The 25,219-nt window shown below is 35.7% G+C and overlaps 3 protein-coding genes across 6 annotated transcripts; 1 reads left to right on the forward strand and 2 right to left on the reverse strand.

The window, feature by feature from the left end:
• The first annotated feature begins 5,438 nt into the window (after positions 1-5,438).
• LOC112033814 (uncharacterized) lies at positions 5,439-12,102 on the forward strand. The gene is made up of 5 exons (XM_024066587.2): positions 5,439-5,639; positions 7,466-7,780; positions 9,445-9,646; positions 11,310-11,538; positions 11,639-12,102. Exons 1-5 carry the CDS (start codon positions 5,541-5,543, stop codon positions 11,901-11,903), a joined length of 1,110 nt encoding a protein of 369 aa, XP_023922355.1. The 5' UTR covers positions 5,439-5,540; the 3' UTR covers positions 11,904-12,102.
• A 1,031-nt stretch (positions 12,103-13,133) lies between these two features.
• Positions 13,134-18,940, reverse strand: LOC112033832 (nuclear transcription factor Y subunit A-1). 2 transcript variants are annotated; one of them, XM_024066598.2, is made up of 6 exons: positions 18,700-18,940; positions 16,712-17,015; positions 16,438-16,553; positions 16,167-16,238; positions 14,464-14,628; positions 13,134-13,876 (listed from the first exon to the last, which is right to left on the reverse strand). In XM_024066598.2, the coding sequence occupies exons 2-6, from the start codon at positions 16,956-16,958 to the stop codon at positions 13,463-13,465; spliced, it is 1,014 nt and encodes a 337-aa protein (XP_023922366.1). In that variant the 5' UTR covers positions 16,959-17,015; positions 18,700-18,940; the 3' UTR covers positions 13,134-13,462. The 2 variants fall into 2 exon arrangements, with proteins under 2 accessions (XP_023922366.1, XP_065618099.1); XM_065762027.1 differs by lacking the exon at positions 18,700-18,940 and adding an exon at positions 17,991-18,112.
• A 1,908-nt stretch (positions 18,941-20,848) lies between these two features.
• LOC136061383 (nuclear transcription factor Y subunit A-1-like) lies at positions 20,849-24,682 on the reverse strand. 3 transcript variants are annotated; one of them, XM_065762029.1, is made up of 4 exons: positions 23,728-23,855; positions 22,449-22,752; positions 22,175-22,290; positions 20,849-21,976 (listed from the first exon to the last, which is right to left on the reverse strand). In XM_065762029.1, the coding sequence occupies exons 2-4, from the start codon at positions 22,693-22,695 to the stop codon at positions 21,875-21,877; spliced, it is 465 nt and encodes a 154-aa protein (XP_065618101.1). In that variant the 5' UTR covers positions 22,696-22,752; positions 23,728-23,855; the 3' UTR covers positions 20,849-21,874. The 3 variants fall into 3 exon arrangements, with proteins under 3 accessions (XP_065618101.1, XP_065618100.1, XP_065618102.1); XM_065762028.1 differs by lacking the exon at positions 23,728-23,855 and adding an exon at positions 24,436-24,680 and having other exon boundaries at positions 20,850-21,976; XM_065762030.1 differs by lacking the exon at positions 23,728-23,855 and adding an exon at positions 24,436-24,682 and having other exon boundaries at positions 21,918-22,040.
• Between the last annotated feature and the right edge of the window lie 537 nt (positions 24,683-25,219).

The following is a 25,219-nucleotide window of genomic DNA, read 5'->3' on the forward strand; positions in this document are numbered from 1 at the left end:
TTGGCAGGAAGATGAAAGAGTAGTGGAGAGAATATTCAAAGAGTATTATTCAGAGCTATTCACTTCAAGTAATCCCACTGAGTTTACTGAGCTACTGGAGGCAGTGCAACCGAAGGTCACAGAGAGCATGAACTCAAGCTTGCTACGGGAGTTTCAACCACATGAGGTAACACGTGCCTTAAAACAAATGTACCCACTAAAGGCACCGGGCCCAGATGGGATGCCACCCCTTTTCTTTCAACAATTCTGGCCTACAGTTAGTGAGGTTGTTATCAAGACAGTCTTAGATTTCTTAAATCTTGGGGCGATGCCTCCAAATTTCAATGAGACCCATATTGTGCTTATTCCAAAGATTAAAAATCCGAAACGGGTGTCAGAATATAGACCAATTAGTTTGTGTAATGTGGTCTATAAACTAGCATCCAAAACACTGGCCAATAGACTGAAGAGAGTTCTCCCTTCAATTATCAGTGAAACACAGAGTGCCTTTGTGAATGGCAGGCTAATAACTGACAATGTTTTAGTCGCCTTTGAGACTATGCACCACATAAGTCAAAGAAGGGTGGGTAGTGTAGGGGAGATGGCATTGAAACTTGATATGAGTAAGGCATATGACAGAGTCGAGTGGGGTTGCCTGGAGAAAATCATGGAGAGACTGGGTTTTGCACCAAGATGGAGGGGGCTCATGATGCAGTGCATTAATTCTGTCACCTATTCTGTTAAGATTAATGGCAAACTGAGTGATAAAATCACACCATCGAGAGGCATAAGACAAGGTGATCCTCTTTCTCCTTATCTTTTCTTAATTTGTGCTGAAGGTCTTTCTGCTTTAATTAAGAAAGCTGTATCTGATGGGGTTTTGGAGGGGGTCTCTATCTGTAGGGGGGGTCCTAGGTTGTCTCACTTATTTTTTGCAGATGATAGCATCATTTTCTGTAAAGCAACAATTGAAGAATGTGAGACCCTTCAAGGGATTTTAGGGGTTTATGAGCAAGCATCAGGGCAACAGCTTAACAGGACTAAAACTTCATTATTTTTTAGTAGAAACACTATAAAGGAAGTTCAGGATGAGATCAAGGCTAAGTTTGGGGCCCAAATTATTAAACAACATGAGAAGTACCTGGGATTACCTGCATTGGTGGGAAGAAATAAGAAGAATACCTTCAAGGAGGTTAAAGATAAGCTGCGCAAGAAACTTGCTGGCTGGAAGGAGAAACTATTGTCTAAGGCGGGTAAGGAAATCCTTATAAAAGCAGTAGCACAGGCTATTCCAACTTATACCATGAGTTGTTTTAAAATCCCTGATTCACTGTGTGATGAAATGACAAGCTTGATAAGGAATTTTTGGTGGGGTCAATGCAAGGATGAAAGGAAGATGGCCTGGATGAGTTGGGAAAAGCTTTGTGCTCCAAAAGCGAAAGGTGGCATGGGGTTTAAGCAATTGAAGCAGTTTAATCTTGCTCTTCTTGCTAAACAAGGGTGGAGACTACAAAGGGGTGGAGATTCTCTTATGGTCAAGGTTTTCAAGGCAAAATATTTTCCTAATTGTGAATTTGTAGAGGCAAGCAACGGAAATAATCCTTCTTTTGCTTGGAGAAGCATATTGGCTGCCCAAGGTGTTGTTCGGAAGGGTCTTCGGTGGCAAGTGGGGAATGGGAGAAGTATAAAAATCTGGAAGGACAAATGGCTGCCTACTCCTTCCTCTTTTAAAGTCACCTCTCCTCTGTCTACTCTCCAGGAGGATGCACGGGTGGATGAGCTGATTGACGCTAATAGAGGGATGTGGAAACAGGAGGTTGTAAACCATGTTTTCTTGCCCCATGAGGCAGAGATAATAAATGGGATTGCCTTGAGTACTGATTTGCGGGAGGATAGGCAAGTATGGGCCCCAACGACAACAGGGACATTTACTGTAAGGAGTGCTTATTGGGTTGCGATGGAGGAAGCATCCAAGGGTGGAATAGCATGCGGTTCAGATGAAAGCAACCAAAGGAAATTCTGGAAATATTTGTGGAGCATGAGCATTCCTCACAAAGTCCGGCATTTTGCGTGGCGGGCTTGCCAGGACACTTTGCCCACTAAATATAACCTCAAAAGACGGAAGGTCCTAATGGAGAGTAGTTGCGAGGTGTGCCAAGCAGAAGAGGAAACCTCAGGGCACATGTTCTGGTGCTGCTCCAATGCAAAGGAAGTATGGAGGTTGTCCGACCTGTTTGATGGACAGCGTAATCTTCAGCTCTCTTCATTTATGGATCTCATGTGGTACGTGGTAATGGTGGTAAAATGGGAGAGTGACGATGTAGATAAAATGGTGATGGTTGCATGGGCAATGTGGACTGACCGGAACAAGGCCAGAAACGGAGGGGAAAAGAAGAGCAGTAGGGCTGTAGTTGATCACGCTTTGGAGTACCTGAGGGAGTATCGGGCCTGTTGTGAGCAACCATCTGTAGTACAGAGCAGGGAGCAACCGAAATGGCATCCACCGAAGCAGGGGAAGTACAAGGTCAACGTGGACGGTGCAGTTTTTGCTGCACAAAAATCTGCCGGGGTGGGAGTGGTAATCAGAGATGATGCAGGCAGAGTGGTTGGAGCATGCAGCAAGAAGATTATGGCACCTCTGGGACCGGTGGAGACAGAGGCGAAGGCTCTTGAGTTTGGCCTTCTGTTTGCAAAGGACCTGCTCATCCATGATATAGAACTTGAAGGTGACTCGTTGGTGTTAGTAAATGCTCTGAAGGATGTCTCCTCTCCACCAGCCTCGGTAGCAGCAGTGGTTTATAACGTCCTGTCATTATCCCATGAGTTTCGTACTGTGGAGTTTTCTCATATTGGTCGGCAAGGCAATAGGCCAGCCCATTTATTAGCAAAGCATGCTTATAGCATTGCTGATTTTTCTGTTTGGGTCGAAGAGAATCCTTGTTTTTTAGAACAAGCTCTTTACCATGATGTTACTGTTGCTTTCCAAGTTCAATAAAAGTATTTACAGTCTTCCTATCAAAAAAAATAAAAAAATAAACGTCCTATTTTAGTCAAAGTTGATAGCACCGGAAAAACTTCAGAAAAGGCATTCTGAGAATGAAGCAGAAAGCAGAAAGCAGAAATTGTACTAATGACCCATCAAGATAAAGAGTAAAACGACAAGAAGAGAAATTTTTACCCTTGCTCTTAATCATGGACTATAAAGCCATAACATTTTAATTGGCATTTCCTTGGTGTTCATTCTTGACTCAACTCAACTGTTCCTTTCAACATCTTTATGTTTTAGACTGTTAAAAATTAGAATGCCAACGACATGATAAGGTACATTTTGCAACTTTAGTGTTTGGCAATTGGCATTGATGTATTCAGTACTCAGCAAAGAAAAAAAACAGACACAATTTTGAATAATTGAACCACCAAACCAATGAAATAGTTTATCTTTATCATATCATAAATGGAATACAATTGGCTCCTTTTCACTATTAATTGCTTGAAGCTACAATGTCCTTGTCCCCAAGTCTAAATATGTCGACTTAACATATTTAAGAAAAAAAAAATTGTAAAATAATATCATTTTATGATAACTGTTTAAATTATCACTATTTTGATATTATTTAGGATTTTTTTTAATCGAATTTCCAAAGCACAATTTAAATGTTAAAATCATGTTTACAAATGAAGACACAATTTCACTTAAAAACCCAGCATCTTAAGTAAAATTGTTTTTTGAGAGTATTATTCANTCAGGTCCCGGGGGAGGGGGGGGGGGTGTGTGGATGTCCTACAAACAACATCAAAACAGTACTAATGTAAATAATTATTATTAGGAGAATATTACTTTCCAACTTACCCAACATAATTAAGTAATGGTGAGTAATGGGTTCCAATTAGCTCAACTGGTAAAGTCTATGATGATTGTATTAGAGATCTGGGGTTCAATTCCCGCCTACATCAAAAACTGATTGGTGTATTGATTTGATGATAAAGAGCTATTATCAGGAGCGGACGCTATAAGTTGAAACTCTCTAAAAAAAAAGTAACGATGAGTATAATTGGACTAATCAAAAGTCACATTTATACTAGTTGTTAACTTATGCAATACATGATAGAGTTTAATGAAATATATATATATACCCACACACTTGATACATGTTTAATTAATGAATATTAGTAAATAAAAAGTAAAACAAGAAATTTTGTTATGAAAGAATTTCATAATTTAATTATAATTTATTTAGAAAAATCGAACTTAAGTTAATCAACATTTGTTTAGTCTTTGATTTATTTATTAGAAAAGATGGTTAATTGTATTTAGCTTATACTAATATCGTTAAGAATAATTGTACCCCCAAAATTCACAAAAAAAGAAAAAAAGAAAAGAAAGAATGAAGAAGAGGATAAATATGGACTTTTAAAAAGTTAATGGTAACTCTTAAACCAAATTAAAAAAATGATTCTTCCTCAAAAAAAAAAAAAAATTAGAATGGTGATGTTACAAAATATGGGCTTTTAAAGACTTATTGGACAATATTAAAATAAATTAACAAAAATTCAAAGGTATCCAATATATATATATATATTTGCAAGAGATATTATTATTCAATGTTTTTAAAAAGGATCAAAATAGAGAATAAAGGACGAAATCTATAAACAAACTCTCATGCTCACTTAAAAATAAAAAAATAAAAATACTAATACTCAAAATATCTTAGACACTTTGAATTATCATTGATCTTGAGGTTAAATCTTTCTTGTTCCATTTATAAATTCATTGTATTGACCTTCTAAGAAGCCAAACGAAATGTTATAAGTTCGTAAGTTATCATTTGACTTGAGTTGAAACCTCATTTATCATTACATTTCATCCAAATTCATTATTTTGACTCTTTAAAAAGCCTAAAGAAAGAAATTTTTTTAATTTAGTGAATGTTGTACGTGGCTAAATAAAAAATAAAAAATAATAAAGAAAATTATATTTCAAATTCTATAATTTAGGAAAGATTTCAAATCAAATCATGTAATATTATAAGTTTCAAATTAAATTAAATCTAAAACTAACCCTTTCAATGGGTATCAAAGAAAGTGAGAGAATAGATGGTTTGAATTGATTTTTTTTAAAATTTTAATGTTACCATAATGTTTAATTTGTAATTTACTAAACTATTAAAATTTTATTTGAAATCCAATAACTATAAGTTATAAATTTTATAATACACCAAATATTTTTATTTTTTGATATTATATAATACAGCAAAAAAAATTTTAATATATTTTTTGATAGATAATACTAACAATATTACCCAAAAACAAGAAACATGTCGGTCTGAAATGGTAGGGCCCAACAACGTTATAAACCGACGTGTCAAGTGTTGATTGGTCCAAAAAGAAACTGTATTTAGTAAGTAAGAGTTTTACCAGCATTAATAGACTTAATAAATATTCTGCTCTCTATAATCTAATTTTCAATATAGTACCTAAATTGTCCATAACACAAACACAGAGGGAAAAAAAAAAAACAGAGACACACAGAGACAGAGACAGAGACAGAGAGAGAGTGAGATATGAAGAAATCTGGAGGTGCAGAGAAGAAAAGGGTCCGAAGATCTTCAGCTGCCATCCAAAACGGTTCCAGAGATCCCAACTCCGATACCCCCCCTAGGGTTTTCCTTCTTTCTCTCTGTCTCTGATCTAGGGTTTCATTCATGGATAATTTGTATGTGTTTATACTGTGTGTATATGAAACAAGCAAAATGTGTAAATGGGTGTTTTTTGTTTTTGTCTTTTGATAACTGTAAATGGGTGTTTTTTGTTTTTGCTTTTTGGTAAGTGTAAATGTGTGTGTGTTTTTATTTATTTATTTTTTATTGTGGCATATATTGTGAATGCAAGTGTTTTTGACACTTGAATTTTGTTTGTGCATACATTTATGTATGAACAGACATTCGTGGAGTTAAGGTTCGCGTGTGTGTGTGTGTAAATACGGTTTGGAGTTGTCAATTGGTGTACTTTACATGTAAAGGTGTTAAATTGTGTCTAAGGTTTGGTTTGGTAGCCGAGAAAGTAGGAATGGGATAGGAATTTAGTTGAATAGTCTTAAATATGATAACTTGAGAATGAAAAACCCCTGCCTCAATTGATGAAATAATGGAGTATGAGTAGGAAGTAATGGGGACCGAAATTTTAGTTTTTGTTGTTGTTAGTTTCATTAGCAGCCAAACCGAGTGTAAAAGCCAACCCATGTTTCCACTCTATTTTCATTCTGAAGATGTATCGCGTTAGGATCACTGAATCACACCAACGATATGGAAGTTCTTGGATGGAGTGAAATAAGAGTAGTAGTAGTACCAAAGGCACCATGTGATTTGATAATAAAAAAAATGGAAAATCAGTATGGAGGTTCTGTGAAGTTAGAAATTCATATGGACATGAAGGGCTTCATTAGGAAACTTGTTTAGATCCAATTTATTCTTGGTATAGAGAACTGAGTGTACATAACTGATTTTTGAATTGAAGTGAATTGTAATGCGCATTATATTGTGCTGGATTAAGAGCGAGAATGCTTAGGGTGCTGGGAAGCCTTATATTAATTGGTTTTCATATGTGGTTGTGTTTCGTTTATCCTGTCCTAGGGTTCTCTCTCTCTCTCTCTCTCTCTCTCTCTCTCTCTCTCTCTCACTGAACTGGGATTTCATTATATATATATATGATGTGAATGAAAATGTTTGAGAGGATTTTGGCACTTGAATGTTATTGTGCAATGATACATATGTGAATAGACATTCATGGATGTTTACGTTTATGTGTATGTGCATGAGTAGAAATTAGGGGTTGGAATTGTCAATTGGTGTGTACTTTAAGTGTAAAGGTGTTAATTTGTCTCTAATGTTTGGTTTGGTGGCTGAGAAGGTAGGAATAGAATAGGAATTGAATTGACAGGTTAAAAGATGATAACTTGAGAATGAAAAACCCATTGAACTGCCTAATACAATTGTCGTTTTGAAACAATGTAATAATGGCGAATGAGTATGATGTAATGTGGCCAGAAATTTTAGTGTTGTTGTTGTTGTTGTTAGGTTCGTTAGCAGCCAAACAGCATAAATGAGTACCCTATAGGAGAGAACTGTGAGTATGTAATTGATTTCCAAATTTGTGAGAATGACTCAATGACCACATGTATAATAGTGTGATGGACTAAGAGTGAGGTTGCTTAGGGTGCAGGGACGCCTTGTGTTAATGGCTTTCATATTTGTTTATGTTCGTTTATCTGGTTTGTGAGGTGCTTTTGACAGTGCATTCTCTGTTTATTGTTCTATTATGTTGTTGCAGTGTTTTATATCTTGTAGGCTTGATGCTAGTTTTGATCTGGTGTATTTTGGTACCTATTTTGTCAGGAAGGATGTGCATTGCTGAGTATATTTGATTTCTGATAATAATATATAGGTTTGCATGTCATTTTATTTTTTCTGAGAGTATATTTTCTTTTCAGAAACAAGCTGCTCAGAAGGATGTATATCAGCTGTTTGCTGAGAAGGTTAGAGACCATAAGGATTTGGTGTCTAGATGGGCTGTTTTACAGGAGACGCGTGTTGAGTACTTTAGAGGGAAGGATTTTGTTAGCTTTTTGAGAAATCATCCAGAGCTCAAAGATATTCTAGAATCAGATAAGAATCTAGAAGCTGATGATATTGCTAATGCTTTGTTAAGAAAGAATCTTTTAGCCCGTTGTGATCGTGTGGTGAAAACTGTTCGTCCTGGGAAGAAAAAATTGTCTACATGGCCAGCACATTTAGAGATTTTCCAGGTATGTAATTTTGATTTACATGTAAGATTTATATATTTTGATATGTATCTCTTTTTTTTATAGCGGGGGGAGGGGGGTGGGGGGGAGGTGTTAATAAAATAACTTCAATAAAATGTGAATAGGAGCTACTTCTGAATAATTACAATCTCAAATTCAAATGATATAAAATATAAAAAGACAAAATAGTCATCCATTCATAGATCTCGAAAAGACATAATTGCCCAAAGATTCTCAAGTCTCAACACCATCAAAAGTCCTAATCTTGAAATTGTCCACACTGTACATGGTAATGGCATTCCAAATCTTTATACAATGCATAGATCATTGCTTTACAATTAGCCTATTGACTTAAGACAAATGAGGGAATTTGTCTGTGTGCTTGTGGTGTAGGTTTAAGAGGATTTGTGGATTTAGGGTTTAGAGTTGTAGAAGAAAGGGTTAGGGCTTACAATTGTCCAGGATTTAATGAGTTTTGATGGCAATTTGATAGAGAAAGTATTTGAAGTTTTTAGGTCTTTGGTGGGTATGAGGAAGGGCTTGACTTGGCATTGTAAGGAAGAAGGAAAAGAGAGAAATATATGGTGTTAAGGTGCTGTATGAATAGTAGCACAAGAAAGAGAAGAGAAAGAGAACAATAAGACCAATGCCTAGAGCCTTGTAGGTAAAGGAAGGGCTTGATTTGGGATTATTGTAAGGAAGAAGAAAAGAGAACAATAAGGCCAACTCCAAGAGCCTTTAGCTCAACTAATAGTTCTTGGTGTTTCCAACAGAGAAGTCCAGATTCCAAATCCCCCCACCCTTGACCATTGAACATCGAAAAAGAAGAGAAAAATAATACCAACATGCCTTAATACTGAAAAACATTCAATATTTTATTAATCAGCTCAATCTCTTCTTTGAGTAAATTGAGCATGTGTGTGTGTGTGTGTGTATATATATATATATATGGACTCTTTTTTGTACTTTATTAGGACTTCTAGTTTAAATAGTAAACTAAAAACCTAATAATAGACTAACTTGGACTCAAAGAAAATAAAACCTAAGATACTTAGGAATTAGGATCTCCTAGAAAATTCTAGATTCAACTAAACTACCAAAAATATCAAGTAGCAAGAATGGTAGTACAGTTTTTCTCTTGAGTACAACTTGGCCATAACTTGTAAATAAAACGCAAATTAAAAAAAATGTTTTAACCCTACTATGAATACACTACTACCATCAACATGGTTGATTCCTTAGAGCTCAGGCCTATTTTGTGCATCAAGGCTTAGTGGTTCTAATAGTCTTTCTTCGAGACCATGTAAGGTGACTAGTTGAGTGTTCAGAATACAAGGCCTCTAGAATGTTGGTTTTGTCTATATTTTTATGTAAGGACTCTTCTGCTGTAATTTCTTATCTATTTAATCATCTTGCTTCGCATAGAGATGAAATGTTGCAATTATTGAAGAAAAAGATTGGAAATGTGGTGATAAGTTTGGGGGAGAAAATGGGAAGATTACTTGAGCAGACCATCCAGAGTCTTGAATGCATACCTTTTGATGATATCACTATCATTTTGGAGAGCACCTCATTATGGACTTTACTTTATCTAGGAAGTTAGAACTTAGAACATTTTCTGATTTTTTCTGTATGTGAAGTTATCAACATTGGACTCTATTTTGCAGGATCAAATATTTTCTGAAGTTGATGCCTTTTTTGCATGGACATTTGTAAAAAGGAGGCCTCTTTGGCAGACACTTCTCTCATTTTTCTGGCCTGTGTTGACACTAGCAATTTGCTTGTTTCCTGTGTATCCCCATCGGTGCAAGATACTAATACTCTACTCTTGCGCAGGCGTTTTAGCGCTTATCCTGTCACTACTTTTGGGTAAGTTCTTTTGCATTTATTTATATTATATTGTTCTCCATGCAGGTCATTCTTAGAAAATTGTTAGTGTTGGATACTAGTTTGAAGTAAACCATTATCCTTTTTTATTTTTTTGGTGATAAGTAGCCATTACCAGTTTACTTTGCACCAATTTGTCATTATAACTGCTACAAATTGATGATTATGCATGTCTGTCATATTAGGCCACCAACATACATTTGTAATTTAATTTGTTTTAGGAGGATGTGTATTATACATAATAATTATGTTAAATGTGGCCCTACATCAGTGCCATTGTTATGTTGGTAGAGTGTAACCGGTTTTTCTCCCTGCAAAATACGGAATTTTGAATACCTTGTGGTGGTTTTGGTTTTTATTTTCTTGGTAAATTTTGTTTGGTCATTGGCCCCACTTTTACTGGTGATTCAATTGCAAGAAGTATTTATTACACTTCTTTTATGATTAAAAATGAAAAAGCAAAGGTGCAAGTATGTAATATTTTGTAGCATTAAGGCTTTAGTGGGCAACTATTGTTACTTGAATTTCTTGTTTGGCTGTCAAACCTTAAAGGTCAACCATTTAGCCAAGTCCAGTGAGATGCATCGATTTTAATTATTACACTAACTTAGGCATACCTCCTTAGTGCTTGCTCTGTGAATAATCTTCCTTCTTGACCAATATTTGTGTTTTCTGTACAAATAAAAGTACCACTTTTTGATGGTTTAGTATGAGTTACTGTTTCAAATGAAATAGTTACTTATAATGTTTGGCTGTGTTCAACAGGATCCACTCTTTTGCAAGCTCTATTATTTGATAGAGGTCACTTTTAGTGCAACGAGCTGCTCTAAAAGAATGTTTTGACAGCACTATTTTGGATTTTTTTTTTTTTTTTGGTTCTCTGATTTTGTAATTTGAGACCAATAGATTAAGAGAGGCTTTTCTGAAGAAACGATGATACATATTGTAGGGATGCATTTAGCATCAATAGGTTTGTGGGTCAGTTGGTGGTGCTTCTCTTTGAAATGCTTTGAATTGTGTTTGGGAATTGCTGTACGGTGAAGATTTTGGGTTCCAATTTGTATAATTATCCTTTTCGGTGGTATTGATGCCATCCATTATTCCTATCTGGATTTGTGGATATCTTTGACTTTGGCCCTCACCTTTTGGTTTTTCAATGGTTTCTTTAAGAGGTTAATATGCTCTTTCTTATCATCGATGGATTTTATTGTTGCCACACAGTGCAGTCACCTAAGTAACAGATTTTATGACTTTGACTTATATATATATATATATATATATGCATCCCCTCTTGCAGCATGTTCTTTTTCCGGGAGTCATCAAATTTTTATCAAATATGTTTGATGTCTTAGGAAACCATTTCTTTATAAAGTGTCTTGAAATCTAAGAAAGCATTTTTGAAGTATTTATCATGTTAGTATGCTGCATATAAGAGGAAGATTGCAACTATTTGTATCATAATACTCTAAAGCTTCATGTTTTGTGGTTTATGCTTATGTTGTTCACTTGACTCTAAGGTCGGATAAAACCATTTATACACTCTCTGTTTTCTTTACTTGATGTAAAATTATCATTCTGACAGTTTTTATCCATTTATTTATATTTTTCTACTGGGATTTTATTGTGATTTCTTTTTAACTTGCAGTGAGAGCTACTGTCTTTGGTGCTCTTTACATCGTTCTCGGAAAACGTGTTTGGTTTTTCCCTAACATTCTTGCTGAGGAAGCAACATTGCGAGAATTATTCCGTTTCTGGCCCAAGAAAGATGAGGAGGAGCGACCCAAGTGGACGACAAGGCTTTTCTATGCAGTAGTAGCTGTTCTGGTCATATTACTGCTGAGGCACCATGCTCCTGATGAGGCTGCTAGAGCAAGGTTAGTTCTTCATATATGAAAATTTCTCTTAAAGGAACACTACTTTTCTGCCTTTCTTCTGTGAATGGACCTGAAGTGTCAATTTTAATCAAATTTGCAGGTATCAAAAGCGGGTATCAAACATAATTGATGATGTTCTCGAGTGGTCTCCTAGATTGGCCCTGTCTGGGATGATGGAGAAGCAGCCAACCGTGATAAACGCCACAGAGCAAAATGACAGTTTTTCAGATGCCGGCAAAACAAGTCCAGAGGAAGGGGTTCCACCCAGCAGCAAAGTTGAAGAAACCGACACAGAACAGTATGAGGCAGAAGTTATTGAAAATGTAGAAGATGCTGATCAACATAGACATGATGATCTCATATGATATATAGACTATATGCCTTTTTTTTTTCCTTCCCTTTTGGATTTTTGTTTTATGATTTTGAGTGTAAAACCTTGTATCAAACAGTTACAATAATGTAGTTGGTTTCAAATATGAGCCTTTTAATAGTGTTTATAGATACTGATTATACTTTTAATTTAGGGTGGTTTATATATCAATACGCTATGATGTTCTTGCTTTATGCTGGACGGACTAAAATTTCCTGTTATTACTTTTTTGATGTGTGAAACTAGAAGCCCTCCCATTTGCATTGGGAAACTCATTTTGCAGATTTATCCTAACAGAAGGAAATTCTAATACATTTGACAACTTTCGTTAGAGGAGGAGAGAACAGGTTTAACAGTTTCCGGACTGCATCAGGATTATGGATTTTTGTTCCGAACTTGTTAGTTGAGAGTGGAATCTCCAATTCTATGAATTCAGTGATTTAAATATACTCTGCTTAGGGAGATGAATTAAACCATTCTATTGACTGTGATGGCTGCTTTAAGACAGGATACGTATGTTTCCAGAGACCAATATGATTAAGATGGCTGCTTTGAGACAGGATACATATATTTCCAGAGACCAATATGATTAAGACAAAACTTAAGTACAATTCTTTAGGTTTAATTCCTTCAATTCATTTGATTAGATTCAACAATGTAGATTTGATCGATGATAAATCACATGGTTGAACTTTATTATCCTTGGAGAAGGTAACTCCTTATCTGATGTATTACTAATGCAACAGAGCATTATTGAATTCAATTAGAGAACCTAATACTGAATTGTGTACCAAGTTTAGCCCATATAATTAATATTTACCAAATTTGAGCTTTCACAACTTTCAGCTTTCATGCTATCAGTTCATCGGGTCTCTTATTACTGTAAATCTGACTTAAGGATTCACTACCATAACACAAATTATTACTAGAATGCCAAGAACCAAAGTTGTGGATCATTGAAGAATTTCACACAACAGACGTCAGACCCAGATCACCTTCCAATATGATTATATCACTTTTGTGACACAAGCAAAGCTTTTCCCAGACACATTGCATGCATGCATACGTGTGTATGCCAGAATGGTTAGCAATTTGGCCCATGAGGCTCTTGAACCACCTTCGAGCCAAATGAAAAATCAAGGTTCCAACTCTTCATGTTGAACGATAAACCACAAATCAAATCCTATAAGCAACATAAAAACACAGACAACACAAAGGTCAAGGCTACTATCAAACAAGTTGGTTTCTACATTAACCGAGAGTTAAAGGCAAACTTTGAGTTATCTAATCTTTATCTGTACAAAGAGCAAAAATGGGAAGAAGGATGGATTGAAGCATCCGGAGATTTCTCTTAGGAAAGCCATATTGGCCCATTAACAATCTCCTCCACTATTCATCCATGCCACATGCATAATATAAAAGCCAAGAATGATTTGCCGCCTGACATACAAATTGCCAAGAATTTTTGTCATCAGATAAAAATGGAATACATCCTATTCAAACTGGGTTGGGTCCAATCCACCATCTTGGCACCCAAATCCCCAGAGCACAGGTTTACTGGATGGCAAGACGCCTCTGTGAAGCCTGGTTAGAGGAGATACTTCCCCACTGCTGGCCTGGACGGTCTCCTTCCTCACCTCTTTCGCTAGCATGTAGATATGATGAGGCCTGCAAGCTGTTATGATTCTGGTAGTGAACACTACCATTTACATAATTGTGAGCTTCGGGTGCGTTGTGCCTCCCTTCTGGTTGCCCATGGGAGGAATTCCATGTTTCAGCAGAGTCAGTGAGCAAGGGTTCAGAACCAGATGAACTTGCAGACTGTGATGAAAGGGTTGGACCAGAACCTGTGCCCTTTTCTTTGGCTTCATAATTTGCATCTTCAGCAGCAGTTTTCTTTGCAAAACGTCCTCCAGTACCCCTTTCCCTTCTCATAGCATGCTGATGCCTAGATTCGTGGAGATATGGCTGGAGAAGATGGGAAATAAACAAGATAAAATAGAGATGAAGCTCAAATTGCGCACACACCTATACACTTAGTGCCTAACCATGGAAGCTCAAATTGCATATATACCAAATAAGTAATTCACAAGTCAATCACAACAGTACTTCTAAAAACCTTCACAACAATCATAGCAGTTTAAGCTGAAAAGATCTCAATAAAGGATTTATCACATCACACTGAAAATACCAATTTACATCATTAGACACAACCAAAATATGCCATCTTACATAAGAAAGGCAAAAGTTTAACATCTTCACTTCCCCATTATCCCTCACAGCAAAATCGGTGTCCCATGTGGAAAGTTAAAAGCTCCAATTATACGAGGATAATTTTGTGAGCACATTTGAAAAACTTGAGTTGCCAAAGAAAATGTTTCTCCTTGCAATGCATTTTCCCTTCTTAATAAAGATTAGTTATTGGAGGCAAAGTAATACCAAGTTATCAACGATGGAAGCAATAATAACCTCAACAAACCATATCAAGCTGCTTTTATTAAGACAAATTCAGCACCAAAATTGAAAAACTAAGATGAGGCAATTATTCATTGTACCTTTCTAACTTTTATCAACTTCTTTTCAAGCTCGGCTTTAGCACGTGCCTGTCTCCGCCTCAGAATACCTTGGTACTGTTTAGCATTCACATAAACAGGCTCTTGTGCCATCTCGAGGGGCAAAGGCATTCTGGCATGAGGCATTCCAAGAAAAGGAGGATAACCCTGACCGTTACAAAGATATGTTAGACCACTTCATATTTAAGCAAATTGGTCAAGAGAAAAGAAGCATATCATAGATAACAAGTCATGTTATCTGCAGCGTACAAATTAATGTTACTATCATTATCAAGCTTATCATTGTTGTTGTTGTTTTCGTTTGGTTGTAGCATAAGGGTAATGGCTAAACTGTCCTTGAATAACAGAAAGATTAAATCTACAAACATACTGAAACTTCAGAAAACAAAAAAAATTTAAGCAGATATATTTTCTTTGCTGCCAAGTCAAGTAAGATGACAGAATTACAAGTAAAAAAAGCAAAAAGCCATCCATGAAGGGCGTTCTTGAGCTTAATTCTTTTTTTGGCTTAACTTCATGCATTTTAAGTACTTCATAACTGAGTAACAAGACCATATTGCTTCATAACTGAGTAACAAGGTCAATATTCTTATCTCTGAGTAACACCTATAACAATATTCCATAAAAACATTCAACCATGCCGTATGGTTCCTTTCTGCATATAATAAAACATGGTTTATATTGATTATAATCCAAGATGTAATCAATCCCTCTAAAGTTCCACAAACCCATTAACTAAGAAAGATCCTACCCAGGCCCCAGTTCATGTCCCCCAAACAGCCAAAACACCATCTTACCACTTCAAAACAATATATGTAATTGAATAATTGACCCAGAGCTTAAAACTGAAAATTAGCCAACAGAAAACGTATAAGAAAACAAAAAACCAAGGAACATGCTCCTCAAATGTTGCCCAAATAGAATAGATATATATATGACAGGGTTTATCTCTAAACCAATTTGGAAGAATCTCCTCCAACCCACTACACGGCGATTTATAAGACTATTCATGTGTATTATTTGAACAAGTCACATGATTAATTAAAAAGGTCATGTGACAAAAACTACACACAACACACAGATGGTCTTTTCAACTGCCACATAGTGGGTTGGAGGAAGATTACCTCCAAACCAGTTTGTAGGTAATAATATTTGATTGGGTGTGTATTTTGGCAAATCCACTGTTGGATTACATTTTCTCCTTATACACTTTATGCTTGCAAAATTTTAAGAAGATCAGAAATCAATAACTATCTCCTATAAAATGTTTAAATTTCAAGTGTTTTGTATTTTAAAATCATACACAAAACATGATGGATCAACTAGCAAGTAGCCTTTGATTAATATGAAAATTAGTGTGCATGTTAAGAAGAACGACAATGTGTAATCCTAGTCTAGTAAAAAGTTATTGATTGGTGTAACATTAACAAACAGTTACACTGTGTGTAACTTGATATTGTCTCTCATATATCCTTAGTAAGAAAACTAAAGTACAAAATTTCAAATGTTGATACATTGGATGCAACCTGTCATAATTGGAATCAACTTCCTAAGAATATTGTAACCAGGTCGCACAACATATAAACCTCAGGAGCATTGTTTAATTATTTAGAGTAAGAAAAAGGTAAGACAATCAAGAAGACACTATTAGCCAATCATGAATGACAACAATAAATGGATCTTACATAAGGCTGATGCCCATAAGCTGCTATCATTCCCCCATAAAATTGATCCTGATATGGATTTGACGCGCATGCCTGCAAAAGAATTGCAACAAAGCTAGGAATCCCTTCTGCTCCAAAAGCATGTAAGTACGAGCTTCTAATTTTATACATTAAACAGAATCTTCAGTCCAACAGTCTTGATCAATTATCATGATTGGACTTTGATGGGGCAAGATTCCTTTTTCGTTTTGGGGGGAGGGGGGAGGATGGTTCTAAAAGAAAACACACTTACAATTGAGTGTCCAACAAGTTCAAGCTGGGGAGGTTGTGTGAGGCATTCATCACGCCTAGAAGGAGCATTGGATGCTACATGCTGCACATTCTGTTGTTCTTGTCCATTATTTCCAGCTGAAATTAGAAATAAAATCCTTTTTAGTACCTTGATAAAGAACATAAATTGCTAAATCTCATAAAAAGCAAGCTCACAGATCAATCAGAACCTCATGGTAAACAGTCTATTTGTAACACTCTTTTGTTAAAATTCTTAGCATAACCATTTTAAGCACCTGATCGTGAAGAAGCAGTATTCTGTGATTCTTTGGTGCCATCGTCATCTTCCCCATTCAGTCTACCATTTGAATATGATTGACCATCGTTTGACTCTGAACCACCATTTGGGCATTCAAATGAAGATGAATTGGATATGTTTCCCCTTGTCATAGCATGATACCAAGGTTCAGGATAGACACTTGTTGGTGGAATGGCATGTGAATCAGGTTCTAGTCGGTTTCCATTTTCAGACTTTGACTGCATACCTTCCTAATTCCTTATTCCTTCAAAAAAGTACAGGTCTCTGTATTCCTTCTATAACTGTAGAAAGAAAACAATCTGAAGTCAGCAAAAAACAGCTCAAGAGTTTTCACATAAACAAGCATAAAGCAGATATACTGGTAACAGGACCTCAATTACTCTAAAATCATGGCCACCCAACTAACTGAAGAAATTAATCCTAGATGAAAGTGACATAGATTGCACCCAAAATGTAACGGATAAATGAGATGAGCTGGGGGGAGCTCATTGAGCTTGCAAGCAGTCGCAAGCTCACCAAACTCCCCAGCCTTTCAGATTTTTTTTATTGGCACAAGGTGGAGGACCCACACGCTATTTATGCACAGTGCACTCACTAAACATCCAATTCAAACCTCACAAGACTAAATTGGGTAATCCTCAGTATCCTTCCTGGTTTCAACCTTTAAGAAGAAGACTAACTCCTGCAACTCTCAAGACTTGAAACCCAAGTTATATCTTCACACAACCATTGAGAAGAGGAGCTCCTCTTTCTCAAGGCTTCAATGCCAATCAGAAACTTGCACAATCATTGTGCAGGTGGAAAACATTTGACTCAATAAGAAAACCAAATCCTAACCTTTTACTAAGCTGAGACCTAATAAATCACAAGTAGATCAGCTTAGTTACAGTTGTAATTTGGATGGAAAGAGGAATGGATGTTGGATAATGTGTGAGAAAACTTAACCAAATTAAGGTTAAAGGTATGCAAGCTGATAACTTACCCAAATTGACAAAATAGCAAAAAGACTCATAATCAAAAGAATACATGGGAAACCATGATATATACTACACATAAAGCAAACACATCTAACATCATACCATCAAGGCCCATCATTCACCAGAATTATCAGTATCTAGTTGTATCAAGCTCAATTAAGTAGATTTTTTTTTTCTGGACACCAAACGAATAAATTAAAACAAAAAACTCATGATCTCAATTTCCAATCCATGAATTTAAAAAAACCAAGCCAAGCAGAACAAATAAACTTCACATACAAAGCTCATCTTGAAATCTATTTTCATGCTATCAAATTCAGATTCTTCAAGTCCAACCAAGTAATCCAGAAACCTGATGCATTGATCCCAGCTATTTCCCAAGTAATTATTATTATTATTTTCCTTACCTTCTTACACAATTTAATTAATTTAACCACTCAAGCAATTCAAAATGTTACTTACACATTAGTTTACCATATTCTCAACAACCAAACAGAACATAACCCAAAACTCCAAACTCCCAATGAAATCAATTTCCACACTATCAAAGTCCAGATTCGTCAACTCCCCATGACAAAAAACTCAAATTTCACCCCCAACTAAAACAAATTTATCAAATTCATCATTTCAAGTCCACAAATCACCCTTCTACACCTAGAATTCCACCAATTCAACACTCTTTCACAGCAACCAAACAGAACCCACAACACACCCCCCAACACCCCCCCCCCCAATTCCCACATGCAAACAATCCAATCACCTAATCCATTCCCAAATCCCCCAAAACCCAAACCAAATCCAACAAAACAACACAGAATTCCCACCAACACCCAATTTTTCAAAAAACCCAGAACAAAAAACCAAAAAAAAAAAAAAAAAAATCAAACAAACAGACATACCCATAATCTAAAAACACAACCCCACATCAAAAAAATTCACAAAGTCACAATCTTTAACCAATTTAAGTGAAGAGAATCTGAGAACTTACTTTACTCTGTGCAAAAACCAACAGAGAGAGAGACAGAAGCAAAGCAAAAAAAAAAAAAAAAAAAAAAAACCCTAAATTTTTGGTCCTCCTTTGAGAATCTGAGAGAATCCAAAAGGGTCAATCTAATTTCTATGCACTTCTTTTTCTCTCTCTCTCTCTCTCACACACACACACACTGTGTGAGAAAAAATTAGAACAGTGCTATACTAGATTAAGGAGCTTCTTTTATCGTTTTTTAGAAAGAGAAAGAGAAACAAAGAGAGAGAGACAGAGTTAAGGTATTTGTTTGCGTCACAACCCTGCGTCACCAAAATTGTGGGACCTACTTCGCTTAAACCTGTTTATACGTTCGACACGTGGAGGTTAGGTGACCGGGATCTCGGCTTGTCCGGTTGTTAGGGTTTTTTTTTTTTTTTCCTGTTTGTGATTGGGAATTCGGGAGGTGTGTGTTGGAAATTAGGGGGAAACGGTGATAGCAGGTTTCCGGTTGAAAAGTTAGGAATTGAGAAACGTTCGCCTCGGTGAAGTTATCAAAAATATATATATATAAATATTTTAAAAATTAAAAAAAGTGTGCCCCACGTGACACGCACTTGACTAGCAAAGTCCGGGAAACGCGTGTCGATACTGTGGGGCCCACACTAGTACAGAAATGACAGCAGCGTAGGACACGTGTCTTTTTGTTTATAATATATATATTTTTTTTTGTTTAATGAAGTGAGAATGTTTGTGCTTACATGCCGGTGAGGAATGGGTGACGGATGCTGATTTATATTAGTGGTCATTATCTTATTCTATATAGTATTATTAGTGATTATTTGTTTTAGTTTTTCTGCCAATATTCTTGGTGGTCATTATGACTTATTAGGAGAAATGTCAATTCCAAAAGTAATGTCACAAGTCATAAGAAGCATGTAATTGTTTTGTGTAGTAATGCATCTTTTATGTATGTATATATGTATGTTACTAAGATTTGTGATTAGTTACAAAGTAGATGTATCTCATTTTGCGAGTGAAAGTTATTCTAAAATCTGAATGGATGCTATCTCAACTTGTGGGGGATCATGTTCCATGGAGGTTAAGTAATTTTCTTGAGATTGTTCAAGCTATATGTGTAGATTATGGTTTAGTGTATTTTAGATGGGTATCTAGGGAGACTAATAAGGCAGCTCATGAATTAGTTATACGGTCTAAAAGTCATGGATATTTGTTAGTTTTGGTATGGGGTCACTGTCCTCCTAGAGTTGTTAGCGTAGTTGAGAAGGAGGCTATACTTGATCATGCTTTGTAATCTTTTTTTTTTTTCTTCTTTCCTTTGATATAAGTTTTCACTTTATCAAAAAACAAAAAAAAAAAGTTGTCCTTAGACGAATATTTGTCACTTTATAGCGCTCGGTTTGTTTTCAGCGATAATGTATTCTAGAAAATGAGTAATTTTTCAAAAAATATTGTTTATAAAACTATCTTATTTTTCTATGTTTGGTAGTAACCTTAAATGAGTTAAAACACAATCTCCTAACTTCCCTTATTTAGCTTCCTATGAGATAGAGTTGTTTTCCAAAAAAAAAAAAGAGTAGAAAACGATCTCTAAAAATAAGCCATACTTTTTATATTTCTTTGACTCATTTTAAGTGATAATATACTCTTATCTTAAAAAAAAGAAAAATAAAAAAGGAAGTGATAAATACAGTATATACTCCATAGCTTTTATCACAAGTTTGTTCTAACTTCTAATCTTTCACTCTAAAATCAAAAAATTCTTTTTTCTCAACCAAAAAAAAAAAATCAAAAAAGTCTTTGTGATAATAGTCGTTATTATATATATATATATATATATTTGAAAATCAGTACTTGTTATATCTAATTAGCTTAATTGATCATGTGGGGTTTATAAAAATATAAATGTAGGATATAATTATGATTATTAAAGATAGAAAATATGATGTGATGGTATCGTATGAAATCTAATGGGGTTACATCTCTCTCTCTCTCTCTCTTCCCTTCTTTGGGGTATCTTGGTGATATCTTGTTGTAATTTAAACTATTCCATATATTAAAGTTTTCGTATATGAAATGTGGGCGGATTTCTTGTCTCAGTCCCCAATTAGCAGGTATTGTCCTCTTTGGCTNTACAATATTCCATAAAAACATTCAACCATGCCGTATGGTTCCTTTCTGCATATAATAAAACATGGTTTATATTGATTATAATCCAAGATGTAATCAATCCCTCTAAAGTTCCACAAACCCATTAACTAAGAAAGATCCTACCCAGGCCCCAGTTCATGTCCCCCAAACAGCCAAAACACCATCTTACCACTTCAAAACAATATATGTAATTGAATAATTGACCCAGAGCTTAAAACTGAAAATTAGCCAACAGAAAACGTATAAGAAAACAAAAAACCAAGGAACATGCTCCTCAAATGTTGCCCAAATAGAATAGATATATATATGACAGGGTTTATCTCTAAACCAATTTGGAAGAATCTCCTCCAACCCACTACACGGCGATTTATAAGACTATTCATGTGTATTATTTGAACAAGTCACATGATTAATTAAAAAGGTCATGTGACAAAAACTACACACAACACACAGATGGTCTTTTCAACTGCCACATAGTGGGTTGGAGGAAGATTACCTCCAAACCAGTTTGTAGGTAATAATATTTGATTGGGTGTGTATTTTGGCAAATCCACTGTTGGATTACATTTTCTCCTTATACACTTTATGCTTGCAAAATTTTAAGAAGATCAGAAACCAATAACTATCTCCTATAAAATGTTTAAATTTCAAGTGTTTTGTATTTTAAAATCATACACAAAACATGATGGATCAACTAGCAAGTAGCCTTTGATTAATATGAAAATTAGTGTGCATGTTAAGAAGAACGACAATGTGTAATCCTAGTCTAGTAAAAAGTTATTGATTGGTGTAACATTAACAAACAGTTACACTGTGTGTAACTTGATATTGTCTCTCATATATCCTTAGTAAGAAAACTAAAGTACAAAATTTCAAATGTTGATACATTGGATGCAACCTGTCATAATTGGAATCAACTTCCTAAGAATATTGTAACCAGGTCGCACAACATATAAACCTCAGGAGCATTGTTTAATTATTTAGAGTAAGAAAAAGGTAAGACAATCAAGAAGACACTATTAGCCAATCATGAATGACAACAATAAATGGATCTTACATAAGGCTGATGCCCATAAGCTGCTATCATTCCCCCATAAAATTGATCCTGATATGGATTTGACGCGCATGCCTGCAAAAGAATTGCAACAAAGCTAGGAATCCCTTCTGCTCCAAAAGCATGTAAGTACGAGCTTCTAATTTTATACATTAAACAGAATCTTCAGTCCAACAGTCTTGATCAATTATCATGATTGGACTTTGATGGGGCAAGATTCCTTTTTCGTTTTGGGGGGAGGGGGAGGATGGTTCTAAAAGAAAACACACTTACAATTGAGTGTCCAACAAGTTCAAGCTGGGGAGGTTGTGTGAGGCATTCATCACGCCTAGAAGGAGCATTGGATGCTACATGCTGCACATTCTGTTGTTCTTGTCCATTATTTCCAGCTGAAATTAGAAATAAAATCCTTTTTAGTACCTTGATAAAGAACATAAATTGCTAAATCTCATAAAAAGCAAGCTCACAGATCAATCAGAACCTCATGGTAAACAGTCTATTTGTAACACTCTTTTGTTAAAATTCTTAGCATAACCATTTTAAGCACCTGATCGTGAAGAAGCAGTATTCTGTGATTCTTTGGTGCCATCGTCATCTTCCCCATTCAGTCTACCATTTGAATATGATTGACCATCGTTTGACTCTGAACCACCATTTGGGCATTCAAATGAAGATGAATTGGATATGTTTCCCCTTGTCATAGCATGATACCAAGGTTCAGGATAGACACTTGTTGGTGGAATGGCATGTGAATCAGGTTCTAGTCGATTTCCATTTTCAGACTTTGACTGCATACCTTCCTAATTCCTTATTCCTTCAAAAAAGTACAGGTCTCTGTATTCCTTCTATAACTGTAGAAAGAAAACAATCTGAAGTCAGCAAAAAACAGCTCAAGAGTTTTCACATAAACAAGCATAAAGCAGATATACTGGTAACAGGACCTCAATTACTCTAAAATCATGGCCACCCAACTAACTGAAGAAATTAATCCTAGATGAAAGTGACATAGATTGCACCCAAAATGTAACGGATAAATGAGACGAGCTGGGGGGAGCTCATTGAGCTTGCAAGCAGTCGCAAGCTCACCAAACTCCCCAGCCTTTCAGATTTTTTTTATTGGCACAAGGTGGAGGACCCACACGCTATTTATGCACAGTGCACTCACTAAACATCCAATTCAAACCTCACAAGACTAAATTGGGTAATCCTCAGTATCCTTCCTGGTTTCAACCTTTAAGAAGAAGACTAACTCCTGCAACTCTCAAGACTTGAAACCCAAGTTATATCTTCACACAACCATTGAGAAGAGGAGCTCCTCTTTCTCAAGGCTTCAATGCCAATCAGAAACTTGCACAATCATTGTGCAGGTGGAAAACATTTGACTCAATAAGAAAACCAAATCCTAACCTTTTACTAAGCTGAGACCTAATAAATCACAAGTAGATCAGCTTAGTTACAGTTGTAATTTGGATGGAAAGAGGAATGGATGTTGGATAATGTGTGAGAAAACTTAACCAAATTAAGGTTAAAGGTATGCAAGCTGATAACTTACCCAAATTGACAAAATAGCAAAAAGACTCATAATCAAAAGAATACATGGGAAACCATGATATATACTACACATAAAGCAAACACATCTAACATCATACCATCAAGGCCCATCATTCACCAGAATTATCAGTATCTAGTTGTATCAAGCTCAATTAAGTAGATTTTTTTTTTCTGGACACCAAACGAATAAATTAAAACAAAAAACTCATGATCTCAATTTCCAATCCATGAATTTAAAAAAACCAAGCCAAGCAGAACAAATAAACTTCACATACAAAGCTCATCTTGAAATCTATTTTCATGCTATCAAATTCAGATTCTTCAAGTCCAACCAAGTAATCCAGAAACCTGATGCATTGATCCCAGCTATTTCCCAAGTAATTATTATTATTATTTTCCTTACCTTCTTACACAATTTAATTAATTTAACCACTCAAGCAATTCAAAATGTTACTTACACATTAGTTTACCATATTCTCAACAACCAAACAGAACATAACCCAAAACTCCAAACTCCCAATGAAATCAATTTCCACACTATCAAAGTCCAGATTCGTCAACTCCCCATGACAAAAAACTCAAATTTCACCCCCAACTAAAACAAATTTATCAAATTCATCATTTCAAGTCCACAAATCACCCTTCTACACCTAGAATTCCACCAATTCAACACTCTTTCACAGCAACCAAACAGAACCCACAACACACCCCCCAACACCCCCCCCCCAATTCCCACATGCAAACAATCCAATCACCTAATCCATTCCCAAATCCCCCAAAACCCAAACCAAATCCAACAAAACAACACAGAATTCCCACCAACACCCAATTTTTCAAAAAAACCAGAACAAAAAACCAAAAAAAAAAAAAAAAAAATCAAACAAACAGACATACCCATAATCTAAAAACACAACCCCACATCAAAAAAATTCACAAAGTCACAATCTTTAACCAATTTAAGTGAAGAGAATCTGAGAACTTACTTTACTCTGTGCAAAAACCAACAGAGAGAGAGACAGAAGCAAAGCAAAAAAAAAAAAAAAAAAAAAAAACCCTAAATTTTTGGTCCTCCTTTGAGAATCTGAGAGAATCCAAAAGGGTCAATCTAATTTCTATGCACTTCTTTTTCTCTCTCTCTCTCTCTCACACACACACACACTGTGTGAGAAAAAATTAGAACAGTGCTATACTAGATTAAGGAGCTTCTTTTATCGTTTTTTAGAAAGAGAAAGAGAAACAAAGAGAGAGAGACAGAGTTAAGGTATTTGTTTGCGTCACAACCCTGCGTCACCAAAATTGTGGGACCTACTTCGCTTAAACCTGTTTATACGTTCGACACGTGGAGGTTAGGTGACCGGGATCTCGGCTTGTCCGGTTGTTAGGGTTTTTTTTTTTTTTCCTGTTTGTGATTGGGAATTCGGGAGGTGTGTGTTGGAAATTAGGGGGAAACGGTGATAGCAGGTTTCCGGTTGAAAAGTTAGGAATTGAGAAACGTTCGCCTCGGTGAAGTTATCAAAAATATATATATATAAATATTTTAAAAATTAAAAAAAGTGTGCCCCACGTGACACGCACTTGACTAGCAAAGTCCGGGAAACGCGTGTCGATACTGTGGGGCCCACACTAGTACAGAAATGACAGCAGCGTAGGACACGTGTCTTTTTGTTTATAATATATATATATTTTTTTTGTTTAATGAAGTGAGAATGTTTGTGCTTACATGCCGGTGAGGAATGGGTGATGGATGCTGATTTATATTAGTGGTCA

Source organism: Quercus suber, unplaced genomic scaffold (genome assembly GCF_002906115.3).
Source record: "Quercus suber isolate HL8 unplaced genomic scaffold, Cork oak 2.0 scaffold_439, whole genome shotgun sequence".
NCBI lineage: Eukaryota > Viridiplantae > Streptophyta > Magnoliopsida > Fagales > Fagaceae > Quercus > Quercus suber.